General features: G+C 36.1%; 1 protein-coding gene across 10 annotated transcripts in view; it reads left to right on the top strand.

The window, feature by feature from the left end:
• Positions 1–25,955, top strand: part of CDK17 (cyclin dependent kinase 17) — a 109,458-nt gene that overhangs the window by 43,044 nt on the left and 40,459 nt on the right. For 8 of the 10 annotated variants that reach the window (XM_072724618.1, XM_072724621.1, XM_072724625.1 and 5 more), the window contains exon 2: positions 20,371–20,517. In XM_072724618.1, coding sequence (XP_072580719.1) covers positions 20,400–20,517 — 118 coding nt within the window. In that variant the 5' untranslated portion in view covers positions 20,371–20,399. Of the gene's footprint in view, positions 1–2,080; positions 2,189–20,370; positions 20,518–25,955 lie in introns of those variants that run through there. The other 2 variants (XM_072724620.1, XM_072724623.1) reach the window with 1 other exon arrangement.

Raw genomic sequence — 25,955 nt, 5'->3', positions numbered from 1 at the left:
GAGCCTGATGTGGGATTCGATCCCGGGTCTCCAGGATCGCGCCCTGGGCCAAAGGCAGGCGCCAAACCGCTGCGCCACTCAGGGATCCCAAATCATTATGATTTAAGCTAAGATTTGGCAGTGGAGATAGAAGAGAATGGGATATGAAAGAAATAGAGTCTGGGGATTCCTGGGTAGCTTAGGGGTTGAGTGTCTACTTTTGGCTCAGGTCATGATCCCAGGGTCCTGGGATCAAGTTCCACATCGAGCACCTGGTGCAGAGCCTGTTTCTCTCTCTGCCTATGTCTCTGCCTCTGTGTGTGTCTCATGAATAAATAAATAAAATCTTTAAAAAAAAAAGTACAGTCTGACTTGATGCAATTTAATATGACAATTAAGGGAATGAAAATTGTAAAGAATGATCTTTGAGTTTCTGGCATATATATAAATCAGGAGTGTACATGTAGGTTACTTTGTCTGATCTTGTAATTGAAAAGTGCCTAGATCAGTTTTGTTTCATTAGTTTCAGTGCCATTATTTTCTGTTATTAAAAAAAATGCTTTTAGGAATACTGTTTTTTCTTTAATGCTTGGAGAACATTTCATATAAACTACTTTACCTTCCTCAAGAAGAACTTTGAAACTATTGTCCTAATATTATCACTAGTTGACTCTTTGCCAAATAATCTAGAAAGAAGATATGTCAGGTACAACACAAAGCTGTAAACTCTCAGTGCTCCCTGTATTGTTTAAAAGTATTAGTTCTCAAGGAACTAAGTAAAGTAGTTTGAAGCCAGAATAATCAGTAGTTGACTTTACCCTTTCTGTAGTTCTCCTTTGAGAAATATAGTACTTATATGCAAACCCATGATTAGGAGTTCTCATCACTTGAGATAGAGAATGATAATTTGAATTGCATTCTTTGGGGTTTTTTTGTTTGTTTTAAAGATTTTATTTATTCATGAGAGAGAGGCAGAGACAAAGGCAGGGAGCCTGATACGGGACTGGATTCCAGTACCTCGGGATCATGACCTGAGTGAAAGGCAGATGCTCAACCACTGAGCCACCTAGGTGCCCCTGCCTTGTTTTTGAATTAGAGTGGGGGAGTTTAATTTTTTTTTTTTTACAGTAGTAGTTTCATTAGCTATCAGAGATGATGATTGATTTTCAAGGGTGCAAGGGATAATTGGAAGAACAGGTGTTTTAAAAACAGTTTGTAGGGATGCCTGGGTGGCTTAGCAGTTGAGTGGCTGCCTATGGCTCAGGTGTGGTCCCGGAGTCCCCGGGGATTGAGTCCTGCGTTAGGGTCCCCTCCAGGAGCCTGACTCTCCGTCTGCCTATGTCTGTCTCTCTCAGTGTCTCTCATGAATGAATAAATAAAAGAAAAGCAGTTTGTAGGGGCACCTGGCTGCCTCAGTTGGTAGAGCCATTGTCTCTTGATCTCTCGGTCATGAATTCAAGCCCCACATTGGGCATGGTGCCTACTTAAGAAAATTAAAATTACCAAAAAGAGGAAACATTTGTATCTTTCAAGGAACTTCTGGTTTTATAATTTAAAGTTTTTTTGTTTAATCATAGAGAATTTGGTAAAATTAATTTAGCTGGAATAAATAAGACTTTATATTTATGAATTTATGAAAGACTAGATAAAAATTTATGAAGTCTTATATTTTTCAGATACCATTTTGTTTTCAAATCTTTACTGCTTTTTCGGTGGCCTTTTCCTTTTTGTATATAACCATTTGTGTATCAAAATGAGGCACTACCTCAAATGATTACAATTGCTCTCTTGGTTCTGCTGTGAGTAAGACCATTATTATCAAAAACATCATATGACTTTTCTAATAGATGACTTTCTGAATTCACTGAAGCTGAACAGCTGTTTCAAACAAATGCCCTTTCTGTGGGCATTTATCATCTGCAGATCAATTTATTATTATTTCTGATGAAAATATTTACATTTTGAGTCATTTTTTAAAATCGGATTTTAATCGTCTTGAATTTCAATGTATTGCCCAGCAATGTAAGTGAAAATATGTGTTTAAACATTAAAAAAAAATAATAAAGATTTTATTTGTTAGGGTGCATGTGTAAGTATAAGAGAGGGGAGGGGCAGAGGGTGAGGAAGAAGCAAACTCCCTGCTGAGTGGGGAGCCCTATGCAGGGCTAAATCCCAGGATGCCTGGCAGACAGTTAATTGAGCAACTCAGGTACTCCAGCAAAAATACATTTAAAGAAATTAACTAAAATAACTTCTAGTGAAAAGCCAGAAGGATTTGGGGATTAGCCCAGTGAATGTATTGAGATGCATTAATAAGCCTGTTAGAAGTTTCTTGGTGACTGTTGTAGGTTTTGCCTAAGATGTTAATCTAAGGGATAATGAATGAAGATGAATAGGGGGGTACCATTTCAAGTTCGAGTGTAGTGAACTAAATGACTTGATCTTTTCAGCCAATTAAATTTTATATAAGTTGTCAAACTGGTGAAGCAGTTTGCATGAAAAGTACATTTTGAGTATTTTGTTCAATGAATTGTTTAGCTTTTGTAACAATTTTAATATTTAGTGTATTAACATAGCCCACAGTTACCCTCATTTGCGGTACTACAACTTTATTGTTCTGAAAATGATGTAACGCCTCTCTAGAACTAAGTTTCTTGTGGGCAGAGTTCTTGTTTTATTTATCTTTTTGCCTTCAGTGCCTCATACTGTGTGAGACATGATAGGGCCTTTGTGTGAATGTTTGTTGAATGAATAAATAAAACTTTTTAACATAAAAGGGAAAAGCTAAGCAGAGCCATCAGAATGGGACAGTGATCTAAAACTTTACCAGTTAATAGATGGACTTAATTTTTTTTTTAAAAATTTTATTTATTTATTTGACAGAGCTCATAGCAGGGAGAGTGAGAGAGAAAAGCAGGCTCGTGGCTGAGCAAGGAGCCCAATGTGGGGCTTGATCCTAGGACCCTGGGATCACAACCCAAGGCAAAGGCACATGCTCAACCATCTGAGCCACCCAGGCACCTAGTAGATCAACTTTAAATAGAAAGATCTTAGGTTATACTAATCTTTATTATTTGCTTTTGTTCTTTTGTTTGAGAGGTTTGTTGCCTTTTGAGTGCCAGGTTTTGTACTAAATGCTGGGTTTTGTACTAAGTACGATAACGAACAAAACATTAAGTCCTTGCTCTTGAGATTAAATTCTAGTGGAGGGAATAAGCAATAAAACTAGTATTTAGAATGTCAAGTCAGGAAGGCTATAGAGGAAATTAAAACAAGAGGGATAGAGTAACCTGGGTATGGAGTTGTCTCTCATATACAGGGTGACCAGGCAAGTGCTATTTGAGTACAACTCAGAGGATGTGAGAATATCTGGGAGAAGTGCATGCCAAGCCAAGAAGAGCAAGTACAAAGGCAGTATCGGCAGAGACTGCTGTGCTGCTAGAATAGAGTAGGTGGGAACAGAATAGTAGCAGATGAGATTTAAAAAGGAGAATGGCAGACAGGTCATATAGGGTCTTGTAAGCCATTTAAGGGCTTTGGGGTTAATTACTGAGTTAAAGTGCCAGTACTTAGAGGATTTTGAAGAAGAGGGATGATGTTATTTATGATTTAGTGTTTGCTCTGACGGCTGCATAGAAAATACACAATGGTCATTGGGCAGAACAGGGAAGGTGATGGAGTGAGAGCAGGAAGACTGGTTAGGATGCTCTAAAAATTCTAGGTAAAGAGGTTATCAGGGTTGGGTTAATATTTTAACAGTTTAGATGATAAGTTTTCGGACTCTGGATATATTTTTGAAGGCAGAGCCTACAGGTTTGGTTGATGCATTGATTGTGGGATATGAAGACAACCAGAAGAGGTGATAGGCTAATAAGAGGAGCAGGGTTTAGAGGAAGTAGAAATACATGTGTTATTTTCTCCTTAATATCTGTCCTTGATGCTAGATTTTAATTCTCTAGTTAGAATATGAAAGAATTGCTTCCTAACTCTGGAAATTTTGTACTATGGAAAGAAAACTGATTTGGGATCCTAAAATGGCATTTTAAAACTTGATGCTCTTACTTTCAGAGAGTTGGCCAGATCAGTTTTTGAGCCTCTTCAGGCTCTGTTTCCTGAACCAGAAAAATGGATTGGTTGACCCTGATGGTCTCTAACATCCTTTCATTTGTCACAGTTTGTGTCCATTTCATTCTTTTTGGAAGTGCTTTAATGACTTCCCCTTTATCCACTTATTAATTATAGGTGTTCCTCACATTTCTGACCTTCTATCTTATCACCCATATTCTTCCTGGCTTTAATCAGTTTTATAAATGTAACTCTCAGATCTGCCCTTTAAACTTTTTGTTTTTAACTTCTAGATTCACTTACATTTGCTCCAATAGGTTCAGTCCTGAATTCATTTTCTCTCCCCTAAACTTGCTCTTCTTCCTGTGCTCAGCAGTTGGCAATTTTGATTATATGATTTCTATTGTTAATAGCTGATCATTAACTTATTTAATTACTAATATTCAGTTTGCTAAGATAAGTTAATTGGAATTAAATTTGGGAAACTAAGTTGTCAGATCTCCCAGTGTGATCCGTGATCCTGAAACCCTTTCAGGGAGCCTGCAAGATCAAAACTAATTTTTGTAATACTAAAACATTATTTGACTTTTTTTTTTTTTTTTTTAAGATTTTACTTATTTATTTCATGAGAGACACAAAAGGGAGAGGCAGAGATCGATGCAGGACTCGATCCCAGGACTCCAGTACCATGCCCTGTGCTGAAGGCCGGCACCAAACCGCTGAGCCATCCAGGGATCCCCATTATTTGACTTTTTAAAACTGGACATTTGCTCTCATGGTACATATGCAGTAGTGTATACAGCTACTGGCTCCTTATTCTAGATCATAGCAGCGGCATTCTTCCCCTTATATGCATTTGCAGGGAAGGACACAGTTTTACTTACTTGCTTACTTTACGAAGCAGTAAAATATATTAATTTTCTTAAATCTTATTCTAAGATACATGTCTTAATATTCTGTGTGATGAAAACTGTAGTATAAAACATTTCTGCTGGGCAGCCCCAGTGGCGCAGCGGTTTAGCGCTGCCTGCAGCCTGGGGTGTGATCCTGGAGACCCAGGATCGAGTCCCGCGTCAGGCTCCCTGTGTGGAGCCTGCTTCTCCCTCTCCCTGTGTCTCTGCCTCTTTCTGTGTGTCTCTGAATAAATAAATAAATAAAAATCTTAAAAAAAAATTTCTGCTGTATGGTACAGTCATTTAGAGTGATGACATATACTTACGTTCATTTACGTAAATAGATCTCCATGACCTTGTTGAAGGAGAAAGGCTGAAATATATTAATAGCAAAATAGCCTAATTTGGGTCTGGACTCTGTTACTGCTTTAGTTTTACTTAGTTCACCACTGGTATCATATGTTTTGAGTGCAGAATCAAGACTTTCCCTTCATTATGTCTTAGGATCTGAGCACTTGTGAGACTCAAGAAATTTCTTCATGCTTTATAGCACAGCCAGCAGTTCATAAAACTGTAAGAGAGCTCTCTGTTCAGCGCAGCTGTTAGGATTTTGAGCAGCTGAGACCTTTTCTTTTCTCTTTAGCTGCACCCCTGGCTTTTCTGTCTTCTGGAGAAAGTATTTGCCTAAGACCCACAAGGCATCCTGTAGTGGGTGTGGCCTTGCACTGGGGGCAGGCCTTGGGGACACTGTTCTCTTTGCTTTGCAGCCCTGTTCCCAGCATTTTACAGCCCAGCCTCCCATTCCCCTCATTTAGCTTCTGTACTTGGAAAGCATCCTTTTTTTTTCTTTTTCAATTTAAATTCAATTCACATGTTCTAGCTTTTAGATTTAGGTCTTTGATCCATGAACACATGCACACATGCATATGCATGGGAAGGGGGTACCAGGGAGAAGGAGAGAGAGAATCTCCAGCAGACTCCCTCCTGAGCTTGGAAACCTGCCTCAGGGCTCCAGCTCACCACCCTTGTTAGATCATGACCTAAGTTGAAACCAAGAGTCTGATGCTTAACGGACCAAGCCACCCAGGCACCCCCTTCCCAGCATAATTTTTGAAAACATTATCCTTTGTCCACTGAATGGTTTTGGCAACCATGTTAAAACTCAGTTGGTTTTAGAGATGAAGGTTTATTTCTGGACTCAGTTCTCCCATTGATATTTATGACTGTCCTTGTGCCTATACCATAATGTTTTGATTATTGTGGTTTTGTAGTAAGTTTTGAAAGTAAGAAATGTGAGCCCTTCAACTTTGTTATTTTACTTCAAGATTGTTTTGGCTACTCAAGATTCATTGGAATTTTATATAAACTCTAGGATCCCTAGTTTTTCTTTTCTTTTTTTAAAAAAGATTTTATTTGAGATAGAGTGAGACGGAATGGGGGGAGAGAGTATGTGCACGGGTGGGGACAAAGAGTTGAAGAATAGGGAGCAGCAGTCTCTCCACTGAGCAGGGAGCCTGACTTGGGACTTGATCTCATGACCTGAGCTGAAGGCAGATATTGAACCGACTGAACCATCCAGGCCCCTCATGTGTTTTTTTTATTTCTGTAAAAAACACCATTGGAATTTTAATAGGGATTGCATTGAATCTGTAGGTCATTTTGGGTAATATTGTCATCTTACTATTAAATTTTCCAAAACATGAATATAGGATATCTTCGCATTTATTTAGATCTTCTTTGTTAAAAAGACATTTTGTAGTGAAATGTTCAGTGTACAAGTCTTGTGCTTGCTTGTTTAAACGTATTCCTAAGTATTTCTTTGTTTTTTTTTATGCCATGTAAATGTCCTTTTCATGTTCATTGTAAATATATAGAAATACAATTGATTTTTGTGTTTATTTTGCATCCAATTTTGCCAAATTCATTAGTAGCTCACATAGGTTTTTTTAAATATGTGGATTCTTAAGGGTTTGCCACATATAATAAGATCCTGTCATCTGTGAATAGAAATAGTTTTATGTCTCCCTTTTCAATTATGCTATTTATTTTTATTTCTTGCTTAATTACTGTGGTTAGAACTTTCGGTAGTGGGATCCCTGGGTGGTGCAGCGTTTAGCGCCTGCCTTTGGCCCAGGGCGCGATCCTGGAGACCCAGGATCGAATCCCATGTCGGGCTCCCAGTGCATGGAGCCTGCTTCTCCCTCTGCCTATGTCTCTGCCTCTCTCTCTCACTGTGTGCCTATCATAGAAAAAAAAAAAAAAGAACTTTCAGTAGTATGTTGAATAGGAATGGTGAAAGTGGGCATCCTTGTCTTGTTCCTGATTTTAGGAGAAGTTTCCAGTGTGTTACCATTGAATATATTAGCTGTGGGTTTTTCATGTATGATTTTAATCATGATGAGGCAGTTCCCTTATATTCCTACTTCATTGAGTGTTTTATCATTAAAAGGTATTGGATTTTACTAAATGCTTTTTCTGCATTAGGACATGTTCATGTGGTTTTTGTCCTTCATTCTGTTAATGTGGTGTTACTAATTTGATTATTTTCTCATATCAAACCTCCCTTGCTTTCTGGGGATAAATCCCACTTGGTCATAAGTGTGATCCTTTCAGTATGTTGTTGAGTTTGATTTCTTAGCATTTTGTTAGGGATTTTTACTCTGCAATTGATAAAGGATACTAGTATTTTTAGTATTTAGTATTACTATTTTAGTTTTTTAGTTTTAATATTTTCTTAGTAGTAGCCTGTAGTTTTTGGTAGTGTCTTTGTCTGGCTTTGGTATCAGAGTAATGCTGGCCTCATGGAATAAATTTGGAAGTGATCCCTTCTCTTTAGTTGTATTTTAAAGATTTTATTTGAGAGAGAGAGCATAAGCAAGAAGAGGGGCAGAGTGAGAGGGAGAAGTGACTTCCTGCTAACAGGGACCGTGATGCAGGGTTCCATCCCAGGACCATAAGATCATGACCTGAGCTGAAGGCAGATGCTTAACTGATCCACCTAGGTATCCCTCTTTAGTTTTTTAGAATAGTTTAAGAAGGATTTTTGTTAATTCTTCTTTCGTTATTTGGTAAAATTCAGGCACCTGAGTGGCTCAGTGGGTTAAGCATCTGCCTTCAGCTCAGGTCATGATCTGGGGGTCCTGGGATCGAGTCTTGAGTTGTGCTCCCTCCTTCTGCATATGTCCTCTTTCCCTCTCTCTCTTTCTCAAATGAATAAATAAATAATATCTCTAAAAAAAAAAAAAAACTTGGTAGGATTCACAAGTAGAATTCACAAGTAAAGCCATCTGGTCCTGGGCTTTTCTTTGTTACAAGTGCTTTGATTACTAATTCTACTAATTCAAACTGCTTACTTGAGGGTCTGTTTAGATTGTCTATTTTTTTTTTTTTGTCTATCTCTTTTTGAGTCAGTTTTGGTAGTTTGTTTCCAGGATTTGTCCATTTCATTAATTATCCAATTTGTTGGTGTGTAGTTCATATTAATCTCTTATAATACTTTTTATTTCTCCATAATTGATAGGTTGTCCTAATTTTCATTTCTGATTTTAGTAATTTAAGTCCTTTTTTTCCTTAGTCAACCTGGCTAAAAGTTTATTGACTTTGTTGAGTATTTTCCCCAAAGACCAACATTGGGTTTTGTTGACTTAGCATTGTTTTTCTAATCTGTTTTATTTACAATATAACCTTTTTATATCTTTCTGCCAGCTTTGGGTTTCATTTGCTGTTCTTCTAGCTTTGTAAAGCACACAGTTAGGTTGTTGACTTGAGATCTTTTTTTAATTGAGATCTGTAAATTTCTTCTCAGCATTGTTTTTCCTGTATCCCATAAGTTTTGATGTGTTTTTGTTTTCATTTGTTTCAAGCAATTTGTAATATCGCTTATGAATTCTTCTTTGATCTGTTGGTTGAATATGGTCGTTTAATTACCAAATATGTGTAAATTTTCCAGTTCTTTTTTTAATTTAATTTCATTTTAGAGGAGAGAGAGAGAGCAGGGGGAGGGGCAAAGGGAGAGGAAGAGAGAGAATTACAAGCAGACTTCCAGTTGAGCATGGAGCCCAACATGGGGCTCGGTTCCATGACCCTGAGATTGTGATCGGAGCTGAAGCCAAGAGTCAGATGTTCAACTGAGTCACCCAGGCACCTCTCCAGTTCTTTTTTTTATGTTACTGATATCTTATTTCATTTTATTGTAATTGTAAAACATACTTTGCATGATTTGAATCTTTTTAAATTTATTAAGACTTGTGGTCTTACTAATATCTATTATGGAGAATATTCTGTTTGTACTTGAGAAAAAAGCGTATTCTGTTGTTAGGTGGAACATTCTATATCTGTCAGGTCTAGTACAATAGGTAGCTTTCTTGTTCAGATCTTTTATTTCTTTATTGACCTTTTTCTCATTCCTGTATCTAGTGTTGAAAATGGGGTATTGAAATTTCCAATTATTATTATTGTAGAACCATCTATTTTTTCAATTGTTACTTTTAATATATTTTCAGGTTTTGTTGTTAGGTATGTATGTGCTTATAATTGTTATGTATTAATCTCTTATTAATCTATAGTAACCTTTTTTGTCTCCAGTAACCTTTTTTTACTATTTTAGTCTATTTTGTTTGATAAAAATATAGTAATTCTAGCTCTTTTAGTTACTGTTTGTATAGAACACCTTACTCTATCCTTTTACTTTCAGTCTCTTTATGTCTTTGTATCTAAATTATGTCTCTTGTAGACGATATGTAGATGGACCATATTTTTAAAATCCATTCTGCCAGTCTCTGCCTTTCAGTTTAAGAATTTAATTCATTCACATTTATTTTTCTTTTAATTTTTATTTTTTTAGAGTTTATTTATTTATTCATGAAACAGAGAGAGAGAGGGAGAGAGGCAGAAACACAGGCAGAGGGAGAAGCAGGCTCCATGCAGGAGCCTGACATGGGACTTGATCCCAGGTCTCCAAGATCATGCCCTGGGCCGAAGACAGGTGCTAAACCTCCGAGCTACCCAGGCTGCCCAATCCATTCACATTTAAAGTAATTACTAATAAGGAAGGATTTACTTTCTGTATGGTCTTATTTCTTGTTCCTCAATTCCTCCATTATTGCCCTTTTTTGCACAGTTGATTTTTTTATAGTGTTATTTTTCTGATTCCCTTTTTTCCTTTTCTGTAATATTTTTTAGTTAACTTCAGTGGTTATTTGTCAGTTACAATTAATATCTTAAACTTACATTAACCTAGTTTGAATAATACCAACTTAGTTCAATAGTATATAAACACTGATCCTGTGTATCTCCATCATTCCTTTTATCTTGCTGTTGTCACAGATTACCTCTTTATACATTGTGTGCCCATTCACATAGACATTTTTTTATGTGTGAACTTTTTCCTTATAAATCATATAGGAAAAGGGAGAAAAAAAGAAGGTACAAACAAAAAATAGAATTATACTATCTTTTATAACTACATATAAACTTACTAATACTCTTTATTTCTTTTTGTGATTTTGCTAGTGTCCTTTCATTTCAGACTGAAACTCTTCCTTTAGCTTTTTTTTTTTATGTGGCAGATCTACTACTAATGAATCTCCTCAGCTTTTGTTTATCTGGAAATGTATTAATTTCTCCTTCATTCTTGAAGGATAGTGTTGTCAGATAAGATTTTTGTTTATTTTTAAGATTTCTTTATTTATTTATGAGACAGAGAGAGAGAAGGGCAGAGACAGGCGGAAGGAGAAGCAGGCTCCTCGCGAAGACCGATATGGGACTCGATCCTAGATCCTGGGATCATGCCCTGAGCCAAAGGCACTCAACCACAGAGCCACCCAGGCGTCCCAAGATTTTTGTTTCTTTATTTAAAGACATCATTCCCAGTGTTTCCTGATCTTTATGGTTGCTGATGAGGTATCAGCTGTTAGCATCATGAGGGTCTTTTCTATATGTCAAGTTAAGTTTTTCCTTGCTTTCAAGATTCTTTTTCTTTCATTTCATTCTACACTTTGAATATAAAGTATTTTGGCATGGATCTCTGAGTTTATCCTTGGAGTTGGTTGAGATTCTTGGATGATGTGTGTGTTCATGTTTTTCATCATGTTTTGGAAGTTTTCGGCAAATATTTCTTCAATTATTATTTTTGCTCCCTTTTATTTCTCTTCTGCGACTCCTGTAATGCCTATATGAGTATATAAGTCCCTCAGGCTCTGTTTGTTTTTCTTCATTCTTTCTCTTTCTGTTCTTCAGACTGGATTATTTTGTCTTTATTATGTTAAAGCCCACTGATATTTCTTTCCACTTATTTAAATCCATTGAACCCTGCTAATGAATTTTTCATTGAGTTATTATACCTTTTAGTTCTGGAATATCTATCTGGTTTCTTTTTTTTTTTTTTTTTAAGATCTTATTTATTCATCCATGAGAGACACAGAGAGGCAGAGACATAGGCAGAGGGAGAAGCAGGCCCCCTGCGAGGAGCCTGATGTGGAACTTGATCCCAGAACCCTGGGATCACGCCCCGAGCTGAAGGCAGATGCTCAACCACTGAGCTAAGGCATCCCTATTTGGTTTCTCTTATGTTTGTCTCTTTATTGATGTTCTCATACATTGCTTTCCTTTTTTTTTTTTTTTTTCTTTTTTTCTTTTTTTTTTTTTTTTTTGTCATTGGGTTTCCTTTAGTCCTTTGAGCTTATTTAGGACAATTGATTTAATATCTTTGACTACTAAATCCAAATTCTGGACTTCTTTAGGAATGGTTTCTTTTTTTCTTTTTTTCTTTTTTTTTTTTTTTTGTCATTGGGTTTCCTTTAGTCCTTTGAGCATATTTAGGACACTTGATTTAATATCTTTGACTACTAAATCCAAATTCTGGACTTCTTTAGGAATGGTTTCTATCAGATGCTTTTTGTCTTGTGAATGGGCCATGTTTTATTTGTATGCTTTGTAATTTCTTTGGTGATCCCTGGACATTGTGTTACAATGTAGTAATTTTGGAAACTAAGCTAGATTCTCAGACTCCACAGGTATATGTGTGTTGTTGAGGCTGCTGCCATCTGTGACTTTCTCAAACTATTTTTGCAAATGTGTATTCTTGGTTGTGTGTGGTCACTGAAGTTTCTTTTCCATTATCTTTGCAGTTAGCTAGTGACATGATGAAGATATTGTTTAATATCTCGCTCAAACAACAAAAAATGTTGCTGTCTCTTTAAATCTTCCAATAGATGTTATAGGAAGCCCCTGCAGCCTAAAGGGCCTTGAGGAAGACAGGTGTCTGGGGGATCCCTGGATGGCTCAGCGGTTTAGCACCTGCCTATGGCCCAGGGCGTGGTATCCAGTCCTGCATTGGACTCCCTGCATGGAGCCTGCTTCTCCCTCTGCCTATGTCTCTGCCCTTCTCTCTCTTTGTGTCTCTCGTGAATAAATAAATATCTTTAAAAAAAAAAAAAAAAAGGAAGGCAGGTGTCTGCATTATCCCATTTTCTGATCTGCCAGACTGACCAAAATGTGCAGCCCCCAATTTTTTGATGTCAAGGTTCCCCATTGCCTGCCTTGGCACCAGCCAGCTGCTCTAGGAATGTATGACAGAGCTGAGGAATGAGCAGTGTTAACTGGTTTGCACATGTGGTTCTCCTCACAGCCTCTCCCTTTTAGCAAACACTCATGGTTGTTTTAAGTATCTAGTCAGGTTCCATGGTTCTGAAGTAGTTGATTCTGGTTGTTTTTTCCAGTTTACTGGTTGTTTTGGGTGGAGGGACCAACCTTAACAGTGTCCTACTATGACATTTTTTCATCTCAAATGTCACAGTAGTCTCTTACATGGGCTTTTGGATGTGGTGCTTATGAATGGAGGAAAATCCTTGGTAGGTTTCTTTTTTATGGTTTGTGTGTTCAGATTTTAATCCATAAAGGATTAAGATATTTAAGTGTTTTGGGAAAGAAAATTCCTTAAGCACGATTGGACTTTTATTTCAGTGTTCTCTCAGTGGTTTTGTATAGTAACTTTGTGTTATATGTAAATAAGAAATTTGTGTCTTTGGTGAAAAAACTTAATTTTTAAATGTTAGTTATTCCTCATTAAGTGGTTAGCTTACGTATCGTAGAAAGCATTAAATGTTTATTATGATTTAATTATTGAGGGGAAAATAGAAAATTTGCTTGCAAACCACTTAATGGGTTTACCTCATTTATAAGATTTAAAGCCATAGTCACTACAGAAAACGTTATAAAGTAATAAGTGAAATTGTCTTCTATTGTGAAGTCCTATTACTTCATATTTTAGAACTTTTGTCTGCCTTTTTAAGATTGGATTTTAATCCAAGCTTTAAAATGCTCAAATTGTTCTACATGAAAAATTTTGCTTTTTTACCTAAAGAAAAGTCATTTAGGTATTTAAAAACAATCTTCAGTTTTTTCCTCAACTTTTTCTGCAATGTTAACAAATTGTTTTGAGACCCTCTCAAAGGCATAAGCAGACAATTGCCACTCTAATAAATCCTTTAACATTAGAGAACTTTGAATTAGGGATCCCTGGGTGGCGCAGCGGTTTGGCGCCTGCCTTTGACCCAGGATGCGATCCTGGAGACGCAGGATCGAATCCCACGTTGGGCTCCCGGTGCATGGAGCCTGCTTCTCTCTCTGCCTGTGTCTCTGCCTCTCTCTCTCTCTCTGTGTGTGTGTGTGACTATCATAAATAAATAAAAATTTAAAAAAAAAAAAGAACTTTGAGTTATTAGGTAAATTTGCATCCAAAGAATTTCTTACCACAAGTGCCAAAAGGACCACAATATATCACCATTTTTGCAGGTTAACAGAAGATCTATTTTGGGAATGTTAACAGCTTTACAGCTGTTTTCTTAAAAAGGTTGCATGTGTGTTTCCCATTCTTAGGACGAAACTGAGTTGGCATAACAGAATGGTTTCATTTCAAAAAAAAAAAAAAAAGAAAAGAAAAGAAAAAATTTTCTTAATTTAACACATCAGTCCCAGATCAAGTTTAGCCCCAGGTGATAAAGTAGGATAACACAATTCTGGTTTCTTTTAAGTACTTGTAGTTGGAAACATACTGTCGTTCTGAGTATCATTTATTGCCCTTTTACCTTGCTCTAGCTATGATAAAAAGCTAGAGATATTTTCAAGACCTACAAAAGCATAAATATTTCACATTTATACACACATATGTACATATTTGAATGGGGATATATGTATTTGTATATGTATGTGTGTACATGGGTATATATGATAACATGCAGTGAGAAAAAAAACTAAGAATAAAGAAATAGAGTCAGAGTCAGGAAAGAGTCTTTGAATATTAACATGCTGAAAATTTGAGCATTTATAATGGTTTACTGTGTAGGTAAATCTTTAAAATATTAAAACAATTGTGGAGTTTTTGTTTAGGGTTTATTTTAAATTACAGTACATTTAAGGTGAAAATAAGTTTTTCAATGGCATGAATTAAACATTAAACTAAAAATTTAGGTGTTTACCATAAATCACATTGTTACCTATTTTAATATTCCTGAAAATAATAGTGTAAAGATCCCAACAACTCCACATAAAAGTTTTTACTAAACTAGGTACAATATTTTAGAAAAACTCTTGGGGTTTTGATTTTAGGAAATCACTGCATTATTATACTACAGTAGAGATTAATCAACTTTAAAGCTAATGTAAGGGATCCCTGGGTGGCGCAGCGGTTTGGCGCCTGCCTTTGGCCCAGGGCGCGATCCTGGAGACCCGGGATCGAATCCCACGTCGGGCTCCGGGTGCATGGAGCCTGCTTCTCCCTCTGCCTGTGTCTCTGCCTCTCTCTCTCTCTCTGTGACTATCATAAAAAAAAAAAAAAAAAAAGGCTAATGTAAATAATGTTTATTTCTTAAAAGGTGTTTTTATTATACCATTTTATGTGTTTTTGTCCTTACCTAAAGAGGGAAAATGTTGATGTGTAATTCTACTTAAAGGTGATTAGAAATATCAAGGGATCTATTTAATTTGGGAGTCTTTTTTTCTTTAATACTGATTTAGACTGTGACCATAAAATTCTTTAACTTCTGTGTTTACTGAGCATTTTGACTTAATTAAAAGGTTACAGTTATGCCATGACATCTTCATTTGAAGATGTGGTTTTTGAAAATTTTGTGGTAAGATTTAGCTTATAAAATGTTTTTTTTTTTCTCTTGCTAGTATGAACTGGAAATGGCTTTCTTATTGCTGATAAAATAGAAAATACCAAAGGTTATTTTTTAGACTGGAATTACCTTGATAGAAAATAAATGCAGTGCATACTATTCTGAGTTATAAAACATAGAATGTCTCTTGATATATTGTTCAAATACATTTTATGAAGAAAAGGTTAAGGCTTTTGTGATTCCTTTTTTTAAATTGTACCCACTTAAAACTACCAAGATCAATTAGATGCTCTATACCAGCATTGTCCAATAGAAATATGTGAACCCTGTACTTAATTTAAAAGTATATTTTAAAAAGTAAAGTTAATTTTAGTAATACATTTTATATAACCAAATATATCTGGAATTTTTTTAATGTTATCTATACAACAATTAATGAGCTATTTTTATGTCCTTTTAAAATACTATTTTAAAATACTGAGTTTTTAAAATACAGTTTGTATTTTACATTTACAGTATAAGGCAGTGTGAACTGACCACTTCTTAAGTGGTCAGAATGGGATGTTACTATTTTATGTGAATTAATTCTATAATAACATTTCTGTTGTAATTTGTTGTTTGATCCTTATTTGTCATCTGACACAACAAGCAGCAAACTTTCGAACATGATGTGCAAGATTAGAAATTGGTGATGTCTATATAGTTTGATAGACATTGGAATGATGCCACTATGTTTGAAAATATTGGAGTTGGAAACTTGGCAGTTGTGAGCTACCAGCTCTTAAGAGTTTTTGTTTTGCTTGGGCATGCAGATTACTTGAAGGTGTGTGTGTTGGGGATTCCTAAGACCATCCTCAGGCTTGATGATTTGCTAGAAGGAAACAGAAGTCAGAGAAAAGCATAGGAAAAGCTTATGATTATGATTTATTACAGTGAAAAGATACAAATTAAAATCAGCTAAGGGAGAAGTGTGTGTAGGATGGAGCCCGAGAGAAACTAGGTGCAAGTTTTTAGTTAACCTCTCCTACTGGAGTTGCATGGACAGTGCTTCCTTCTTCCAGCCACCTTGTATGACATGTGCAGTGTTGTCAACCAGGGAAGCTTACTTGAGTCTTGATGTCCAGTATTTTCACTGGGGATCAGTTACATAGGCACAGAAGTACCCATATAAATATCTTAGCTACTCTGTCTCCACCAGCTTCCCTTATCTCTCCTCTCCTCTCCTCTGAGGTCCAACTGATAGTGTGGCTTAAACCCCGGGCATACAAAAACAGACATTTACCATAATTTACATTGCTAATACAAATTACCTGGTGTGGCCCAAGATTTTAGGCTAACAGATTTACCAGGCAAGATATTCCAAGGGCTTAGAAATTATTTCCCAGTAGTCTACCACAGTTAAGTCTTTTCTTTGGAATGTGCAGAGTTTGAGCCGCAACCCGCCCCCGCCAGCTTATAGAGTTACCTTATCCCACAGGGTGATTCAATTTACCTTAAATATCTAATATGTTTTAAACAAACGGCATGGATTACTGACAAGGTAGAACTTTATAAAGGCTGACTGAGAAGTAGAGAATCTAGCATGTAGAACAGCCCTGTAGTAACAGGTTTTTTAGTTGGAATCAACTTTTATATTTTACTGACTGCCTCCTATAAATTCACTTTGCTTGGTGAGATACATATATTACCTATTTTATTTTTTTCTTAAATATTTAATTGGAGTATAGTTGACATACAGTGTTATATTAGTTTCATGTATACAACATAGTGATTCAACATTTCTATATGATGTGTTATGCTCACCACAAGTGTAGCTACAGTCTGTCACCATACGACCTCAATACAAGACCCTTGACTATATATTTCCTATGCTGTGTCTTTTATTCCTATGACTCATTCATTCCATGACTGGAAACCTGTATCTTCTGCTTTCCTTCATCTGTTTTGCACATATGTCCCTCCCCATTCCCTTTGGTAACCTTCAGTTTGTTCTCTGTATTTGTAGGTCTGATTCTACTTTTTGTTTTATTCATTTGTTTTTTAGATCCCATATATAAGTGAAGTTAAACTGTATTGCCTTTTTCTGACTTACTTCACTGAGCATAATACCCTCTTAATCTATCCATTGTTGTTGGCAATGGAAAGATCACATCCTTTTTTATGGCTATGTAATATTCCATACCACATCCTCTTTATCCATTCATCTATTGATGGACACTTAGGCTGCTTCCATTCTTGACTATTGTGAGTAATATGCTATACACCAAAAAGAATAAAATGCCTAGGGTTAAACTTAACGAAGGAAGTGAAAAACCTGTGCTCTGAAAACTATAAAAGATTGATGAAAGACCTTGAAGGCCAACACAAACAAATGGAAAGATATTCCATGCTCTTGGATTAGAAGAATTACTATTGTTAAAATGCCTATACTACCCAGAGCAGTCTACAGTTTCATTGCAATCCCTATCTAAATACCTACAGCGTTTTTTACAGAATTAGAACAAATAATTCTAAAATTTGCTTGGAACCACAAAAGACCCTGAATAGTGAAAGCTGTTTTGAGAAAGAAGGACAAAGCTGGAGGTGTCACAATGCCAGATTTAAAGATCTACCACAAAGCTGAGCTGTAGTAAGCAAAACAGTTTGGTGCTGTCACAAATATATTACCTCTTTTAATCCTAAATCTCCATTTCTATGTATGATAGAGCAACTTGTATTATACTGAATATTCTACAGAGAACTATTTGATATGGGGGGAAAAATGAATTTGAAGGCATGGTAGAGCTTTGAAGTTAGTCACGCCTTGAATCAAGATTCAGGAGAGAGGGGAGATAGACATATTCTATGCTGGTTTCCTTAAGGCATTTTCTAGCTCTTAAGCTATTTTGGAAAGGATGATGAAAGCTGAACATTGTAGAAGAGATGAGTAAAAAGCAACTGAGGAAGCTAAGTGGAGCTTTCAATAGTTTTTGTTGGTTGTTCTAGCCCTGGGTTTGTTTGCATTTGGAATCTTTGAAGGGTGGCATACCATAAGAGTGGTAATAAATCAGAGGTAGGCCAGTCTTTATGATGTTTGAAATCCAGTCTCATTCAGCTCAGTTCTTGATTGGGTTGAAGTGATCTGCTCCTACTCTGACTGCTTGTTAGAAAAAAATTAAATCATCTCTGGAAGAAGGTAGCAATCTTTTTTTTTCCTCTATTTTTTTCATATTTTCATGCAATCATCACATACAATTAATAATATTCAATTAAAAATGACTAGGTATACACAGGACCAACAGAGATAAGTCAGCAATGAAATAAGTTATGCAGACTGGATTACAGACCAGAGCTTTAAAATACTTTAAATAATCTATTCATGAAAATAGATGACAAGGTGGAGAATTCCCCTAGAGAACTGGAATCAGTAGAAAAGAATCAAATGGAAATTCGGGAACTGAAAAATATAGTAAGTGTAGATGATTTTAGCTGTTGATTGGACACAGCTGAAAAGAGTCAACAGGAAGATAACTCAGTAGAAAATACTCAGTACTCTGGATTTGTCCTGTTGGTGTCCCGACCAAACTAAGCTGAGGAACAGGGTTTTTTCAGTATCTCACCAAAAAAAAATCAGCTGTTTTAAAGCTTAAGGATAAAAAGTGTCCTTATTAGAGTGCAGTTACAACTTTTGCTATTTTAATGTGTGTGGTTTTTATATTTTTGTTATAGGTTTTAAAAAAATAATGTAAAAAGTAGTTGGTAAAATACAATATTGTCACAAATTTCTGCTCAGTATCCTCCCCTGAGCCTTTGAGCAAACAAATATTAAATGATACCTGTTGAGCATACCTCACTACTTACATAGACCTATGAATGAGAAAATAAGCAAAATACATAGAGATTCAAAGTAGCTACCCAGAGCTGGATGATAAAACATGTGTTTTAGTATAGGGGAATTATTATAAGGTTCTTACTTTTAGTTGGGCTAATAGTTATAATATGTTTGGTAATCTGGTAAAGTTGCTCATCACAAATAAAAAATAGTAAACTAGAAAAGAAATTACAAGTAGATTATTGAGAAAATCTTTTTGGCAGCAAGTACTTTGATTTTATTTGTGGTTTTCTACTATGAATCATACCATTGCTGTATACCACCAGGAAAAAAGAGGCTGTCAATTTTATTTTGACATCCCCTTAATGATAAGCTACATCCTAATTTCAGAGATGTTAAAATGTGTGGGAAAGATGATCCTAGTTTTAAATCTCAGTTCTATCATTTATTGTTCATTTGACTTTGGTCAGGGGACTTCTTTGAATCTGTGAATTTATTTGTGAAAATGGAATAGCATAGCTACTATGGATTGTCCACTCTAGAGGTAGGAGGACTAAATGAATTAAACAATATGAAAGTGTCATTTGTACAGGGTATGCATTTAATATTATGACGGGCACTGAGGGGGGCACTTGACAGGATGAGCACTGGGTGTTATTCTGTATGTTGGTAAATTGAACACCAATAAAAAATAATAATATTATTATGAATTTAGCTTTCATTTCTTCCTTTTAAAACTTGTCATTGGGGCAACCCCGGTGGTGCAGCGGTTTAGCGCCGCCTGCAGCCCAGGGCGTGATCCTGGAGACCCAGGATCAAGTCCCACTTCGGGCTCTCTGCATGGAGCCTGCTTCTCCCTCTGCCTATGTCTCTGACTCTCTGTCTCTGTCTCTGACTCTCTCTCTGTCTCTATGAATAAATAAATAATCTTTTAAAAAAAACTTTGTCATTGTTAGAATAATAGGAAGAGGTTCCTAACAGCTGACCAAGGGGAGAAAAAAATGTAATATATTGGTTAAATAAGAACTTAAAACAGAAAATTCCTGTTGGAGTTGTTTAATAGTGTCAAACATCACTCTTTATTCTCTCTCCAGTCCCCTTTACCTGTCCTATGCCCCCATTTATATATAAGATATCACTGACTTCTTCCAATGTGATGATTAATATTTATAATGATGAGACCTATGCATCAAAATACTGTATTGGTTTTTAAAGAGCACATTTTAGGAAAATATCTAATCCTTCTAAATTCAGTTGTGATGCTTCAGACCTCCATTTTTACTTGGTTTCTGTGGAATCCCTGCTCTTCTGATGATACTGCATAAATATAGCATTATTAATCAGAGTGTCTGGATCTTGAAGAAATATTGTGGTGATTGGTGGACACGAGGACTTCTTTTTATATTCCTATTTGAAGATTCCCAGTAAACTCAAAATGGCATTTTTTAAGCTTTAATTTTGTGTTCATTCTTTTTTTAAAATTTTTTTAATTATTTCTTTTTAGGATTGTTCAAGTCACGTTCAGTTGATAGGATGAAAAAATTTAAGAGAAGGCTATCCCTCACTCTTCGAGGAAGCCAGACTATTGATGAATCATTGTCTGAATTGGCGGAACAAATGACCATTGAAGAAAACAGCAGCAAGGATAATGGTAAATATTTGGCTGGGGAGGGGAGGGAAGGAGAGATGCTTCTCCTTTTTAATTACTTTATAAATTGAATGTGAATTTAATTTTCTGATAAGTTCCTAATAGCTTCCTTTTGTTTATTTGTCTTGTTCTCTAGTTCTTAGGAAACAGAAGACTACGTGACTTTTGCTCGCGCTTACTTATTGGAATGTTTCATTCTTACTACAGGAGTGTTATTATACCTGGTCTCTAACCCTTATGGATTTTCCGATCCTGTTTATCTTTCTTTTTGTGTGTGTGTGTGTGTGTGTGTGTGTATTTTTTTATTGGCATTCGATTTGCCAACATATAGTATAACACCCAGTGCTCATCCTGTCAAGTGCCCCCCTTAGTGCCCATCACCCAGTCACCCCATCCCCCTGCCCACCACCTCCCCATCCACTACCCCTTGTTCGTTTCCCAGAGTTAGGAGTCTCATGTTCTGTCACCTTCTCTGATAATTCCCACTCATTTTCTCTCCTTTCCCCTTTAATCCTTTTCACTATTTTTTATATTCCTCGTATGAATCAAACCATATAATGTTTGTCCTTCTCCGATTGACTTACTTCACTCTTTCTGTTTTTTTAATTGGCTCTTAAATAAGAATACCTTATATAATATCATCCTAGTTGTTAAATAATGGTTTTTAAGATAATCTAAGTTAACACAGCTTAAAAGTGTAGTAAGTTTGTGAAATTCCTGTTTGATGTTCCTCATAGTTTTGTGGCAGTATATATGCATATGGACTATAAATGACAAAGTTCATGACATGAGTGAATCTTACTCTTTCCTTATTTTATATTTACTATAGAATCTATCCATAATATTGAGATATCCATAATATACTACTTAACAGTAGATAGGCATATAACATTTCATGTGTTTGACAGTTCTTTTTTACAATGTAAAGTAATACACAGATGCTGATATAAAATGAAAAGAGCTTAAAAAATTGAGTAGATTAAAATGTAAAATCCTGATGAAATTTATAGAACAGGGATACATATTTTAAAACTGAAATAACCCTGGGGATGTTATAGTAATAATCATGAAGGAGTTGCAGGAATGACTGCCAGTATGTCATGTACACATTCTCTGGAAGCCTTTCTTCCCTGTGCCTGAAATTCTTTTGTTAGAAATTTGTGGCAGTAGGTGAAAGCATGAATACCCTTACTCACTTCTGCTGAATGTAAATGTCCTTGTTGTGAGAGAGGGAAAGGTATAATGCAACGGGCTCTGAATTTTAGTTAAAAGTCATGGATTAGGATTTGGGATACACTAACACGCCCCTTATTAGTTTTTGTCTCTGAGTAAGTAATTTATCTTACTCAACCTTTAATTTATCTGTTTTCTCAGAAGGATCATTATTTACTCAAGTTTATCTGGCTGGTTGTATTATGGGAGAGGAGACAGATAAATTCAGTAGAAACATTTTTTAAAAATAATAATTTGGATATAACTTAAATTTTGGAAGGGGACACATTTTTCATTTGGGTCAAAACTCAAAGATAATTTTATAATGTCTTATTTTTTTCTTCTTACTAGGAGCAAAATCCTTAATTCTCTCTCAGACCCTCTTTGAATTCTTGGTCTTTTAATTAAACCTTGGGGGTTTGTTTGTTTTTGAGAGGGCTGGGTGGGGGGTTGAAGGGGAGAAAGAGAGGGGGAGAGAGAATCCCAAGCCCAGTGCAGAGTCCTGTGGTGAGGCTCGATCTCATGATCCTGAGATCATGACCTGAACTGAAATCAAGAGTTGGACTCCTAACCAACTAGGCCACCTAGACACCCTCAGTAAATGTTTTTAATAGTATTTTTAGACATATCACAGAAAAGTTAAGGTATTTCAGGATCTTGTCTAAGTAGTTAACATTACTCTATTGAGAATATTTGTTAAAATTACTGAATTTGATGAATGGAATAGGTGACAATTTAAATATGAGGGAGAAAATAGATCACAGTTTAAAAAAAAGCAAGAATAATGTTTTATTATACATATATTATTTGAGGGCTTTCAAATGCAGTTACAACAAAAGTTACTTTTTTTGACGACTAAAATTCTTAAAGAAAACTGCATCTTTATGTTCTTAGGAAGTATAATAAAATAAATTTAACAGAATGACACTTCTCATGATTACTTAGAATCTGAAGAAACCCCCCAAAACAGCAAAGATTGAAATGATCTAGTTTTCCAGATATTCCAGTTCCTTTTCTTTACTACTCAGTCTGTGTAATGGGGCAGTTTATTAAGTTGTTTAGAGTCAACAAGCCTAGTTGGTGGATATTGTGAGACTTTGTCATTCACCCAGGTTTTTTCCCTTTCTCTTGATGATCTGATAGATGATAGCAGTGAAGTTTTTTGCAAGAGTGGATGACCAATAGGAGGTTGTAGGTAGTGCTGACTCTTACAAATAGCAAGGGTTCATGAGAGGATGAGGTTGAAAGCACAGATTATGGCTGTATGTAGGGTCTGACTAGGATTAGGTATTAATAGTGTTAAAAGAGCAGGATTAGGGGTAGGGAATAAGGAAGAGTACAGCATGGGCTAAGAAATCACATGTTCCTGCTGATAGTTCACATAATCAGAAAATCCAAATGAATAAGATGCTTGAAATCATGATTGCCATGTTACGTTAAAAATCATTAGGAAGTCTTACTTTGAACTAACTACTTTGTAGAATAAGAGATCTGCTGTTTTTCATACAGATCGTCATTACTTTAAAAAATATTGTGGTAGGGACACCTGGGTGGCTCAGCAGTTAAGCATTTGCCTTCGGCTCAGGTCGTGATCCTGAGGTCCTGGAATCGAGTCCCATATTGGGCTCCCTACAGGGAGCCTGCTTCTCCCTCTGCCTGTGTCTCTGCCTCTCTCTCTCTCTCTCTCTCTATCATGAATAAATAAATAAAATCTTAAAAAAAAATACTGTGGGCAGCCCAGATGCCTCAGCGGTTTAGCGCCGCCTTCAGCCCAGGGTGGATTCCTGGAGACCCAGGATCGAGTCCCACGTTGGGCTCCCTGCGTGGAGCCTGCTTCTCCCTCTGCCTGTGTCTCTGCCTCTCTCTCTCTCTCTCTCTGCGTCTCTCATGAATAAATAAATAAAATATTAAAAATTTAAAAAAATACTGTAGTAAAGTATACATAATGTATAATTTACTATTTTAACTACTTTGAAGTTTTTAGTTTTAGTGGCATTAGGGACATTCACATTGTTGTGCAGCCATCACATCACCATCTATCTCCAGAATTTTCACCATTCCAAACTGAAATTCTATATTCATTAAATAATAGCTCTCTGTTCTCCCCTTCCTTCAGTCTCGGGTAACAACTATTTTACTTTTCTGTCTTCTGTGAATTTCAAGGTACCTCATATAAGTGGAATCATACAGTATTTGTCCTTTTGTATCTGACTTCTTGCACTTAGCATGATGTCTTAAAAGTTTCCATTTTTTTAAATACAACATATTGTCTTATTGAACTTCCAATCAATTGCTGTCATACTCTTGAAATGTTGGAGTATTTTATGATTCATGGACCCTATTCTCTTTTCTGTACACTCTCCTTGGGCTGATGTTATCCAGTCCTTTGATTTCAGCTACTATGTGTATGCTGGCTATTCCTAAATCTGTATTTCTAGTCAGGATTTTTGTCTGGATCTCTGGATTCACATCCAAATATTAGTTGGCTTCTCCATATAGATATTTAATAGAAGTTGAACTTAATACTACCAAACCATAATTCTTGATTTCCTTCCTCTCAAATCTGCTTCTTTTCCAATTTCCCTCACTTAACCTAAACTTCTTAAAACTAGAAAACCAGGAATCATCCTTGATTTTTCTTTTTGACACTTGTTTCCCCCTTCTCCCTTTTATCATTTTAGTTTCCTATGTATTTACCATGTAAATAACTTTTAAAAACTCACTATTAATGATAGTTACATATATGCTTGATAACATGGTTACAGCTATTGTCCTTTTTATGTATTATTATTTATTTTTAACAGAGGCTCTGCTGTAGCTTTAAAATTTTTCTTTAGATAGATGTTTTTAATATAGGTCCTCACTAAAAGCTGGATTGGAGAATATGTATGAAAGTAATTTTGTAGCCATGTCTGCTAGCCTTTGATTCTGTCTTTATAATATATCCTAAATTTGCCTCCTCCTCTCCATTCAGTCCAGGCCACCACTATTGTTTAGGATACTATAGTAGTCTCTTCTGTTTCCTTTCTGTTAATTTCCTCTCATCTGTTCTCCAACAGCAACAAGAGTAATGTTCAATTTTTTAAAAAATTTTTAAATAATTATAGATTCAAAGGAAGTTGTAAACATAGTACTGAGAGGTCCCTGTGCTCTTCTCTCAGTTCCCTCCTTTGGTTACATCTTCCTTAACTATAAACCATTATCAAGCTTGGAAAATTAATACTGGAAGTGTGAGTATAGTTTTGTGCCATTGTATCATGTGTAGATTCATATAACCATGACTGCACTCAGGATAAGGAGGTATTCCATTACCACAAAGACATCCCTCTCATGCTACCTCTTTATAGTTATTCCACCTCTTATCTCCCACCATCCCTGACCCCTCAGAGTGGTATTTTTAAAACATGAATGAAATCATATTACTACCTGCTTCCAAGCTACCAGAACTGATTCTAATCTCAGAATAAAATTTGAACTTTTATGGTTACCTACAAACCTGCTTATCTCTCTGACCTCACTAAATAATGTATGTGTACTACAGCTACACTTGCCTTCTTTGTGTTCCTTTAACACAGTGTTTTCAGAGTCTGACCCCTGGACCAGCAACCTCAGCATCACCTGAGAATTTGTTAGAGATGCAAGTTTAGGATTCCATGTCAGACCTACTGAGAGTCAGGAGGTCTGGAAGGTTGGGCCCAGCAGTCTTGTATTTTAATACTGAAACTTGCTAAAATTTGATGACTGCTGCCCTAGGAAGTCAAACTCCTGCTACGTGTTAACTCTTGCAGCAGCTTTACCCTCTGTCTGGAATATTTTTTAACTTAGATTGACCCTTTCTTGCATTTGTATCTCTGTCAAAAATACTTCTGCAGAGAGAACTTTAACTCAGTATTCATTGTAAAATAGGCATTCCTTTATATTCTATATTGCCTATCACTGATATTTTTCTTTTTTTAAGATTTTATTTATTAGCAAGAAGGCCAGCTTGAGCCAGGTAAGGGCAGAGGAAGAAACAGACTCCCTGCTGAGCAGGGAACCTGACACAGGGCTCAATCCCAGGACCCCTGGGATCATGATGTGAGCTAAAGGCAGATGCTTATCCGACTGAGCCACCCAGGTGCCCCGATATTTTTCTTATTCGTTAGTTTCTTATTTGTTTCCCCTCCATAAAATCTTACAGCCTTAGAGAGTAGTATTTTGCTTGTTTTGTTCACCTGTTGATGCCCAGG

The sequence above is a fragment of the Vulpes vulpes genome, chromosome 10 (assembly GCF_048418805.1).
Source record: "Vulpes vulpes isolate BD-2025 chromosome 10, VulVul3, whole genome shotgun sequence".
NCBI classification, from domain to species: Eukaryota; Metazoa; Chordata; class Mammalia; order Carnivora; family Canidae; genus Vulpes; species Vulpes vulpes.
The sequence above is the reverse complement of the archived record's forward strand: the minus strand, read 5'-3'. Positions and strand labels throughout refer to the sequence as shown.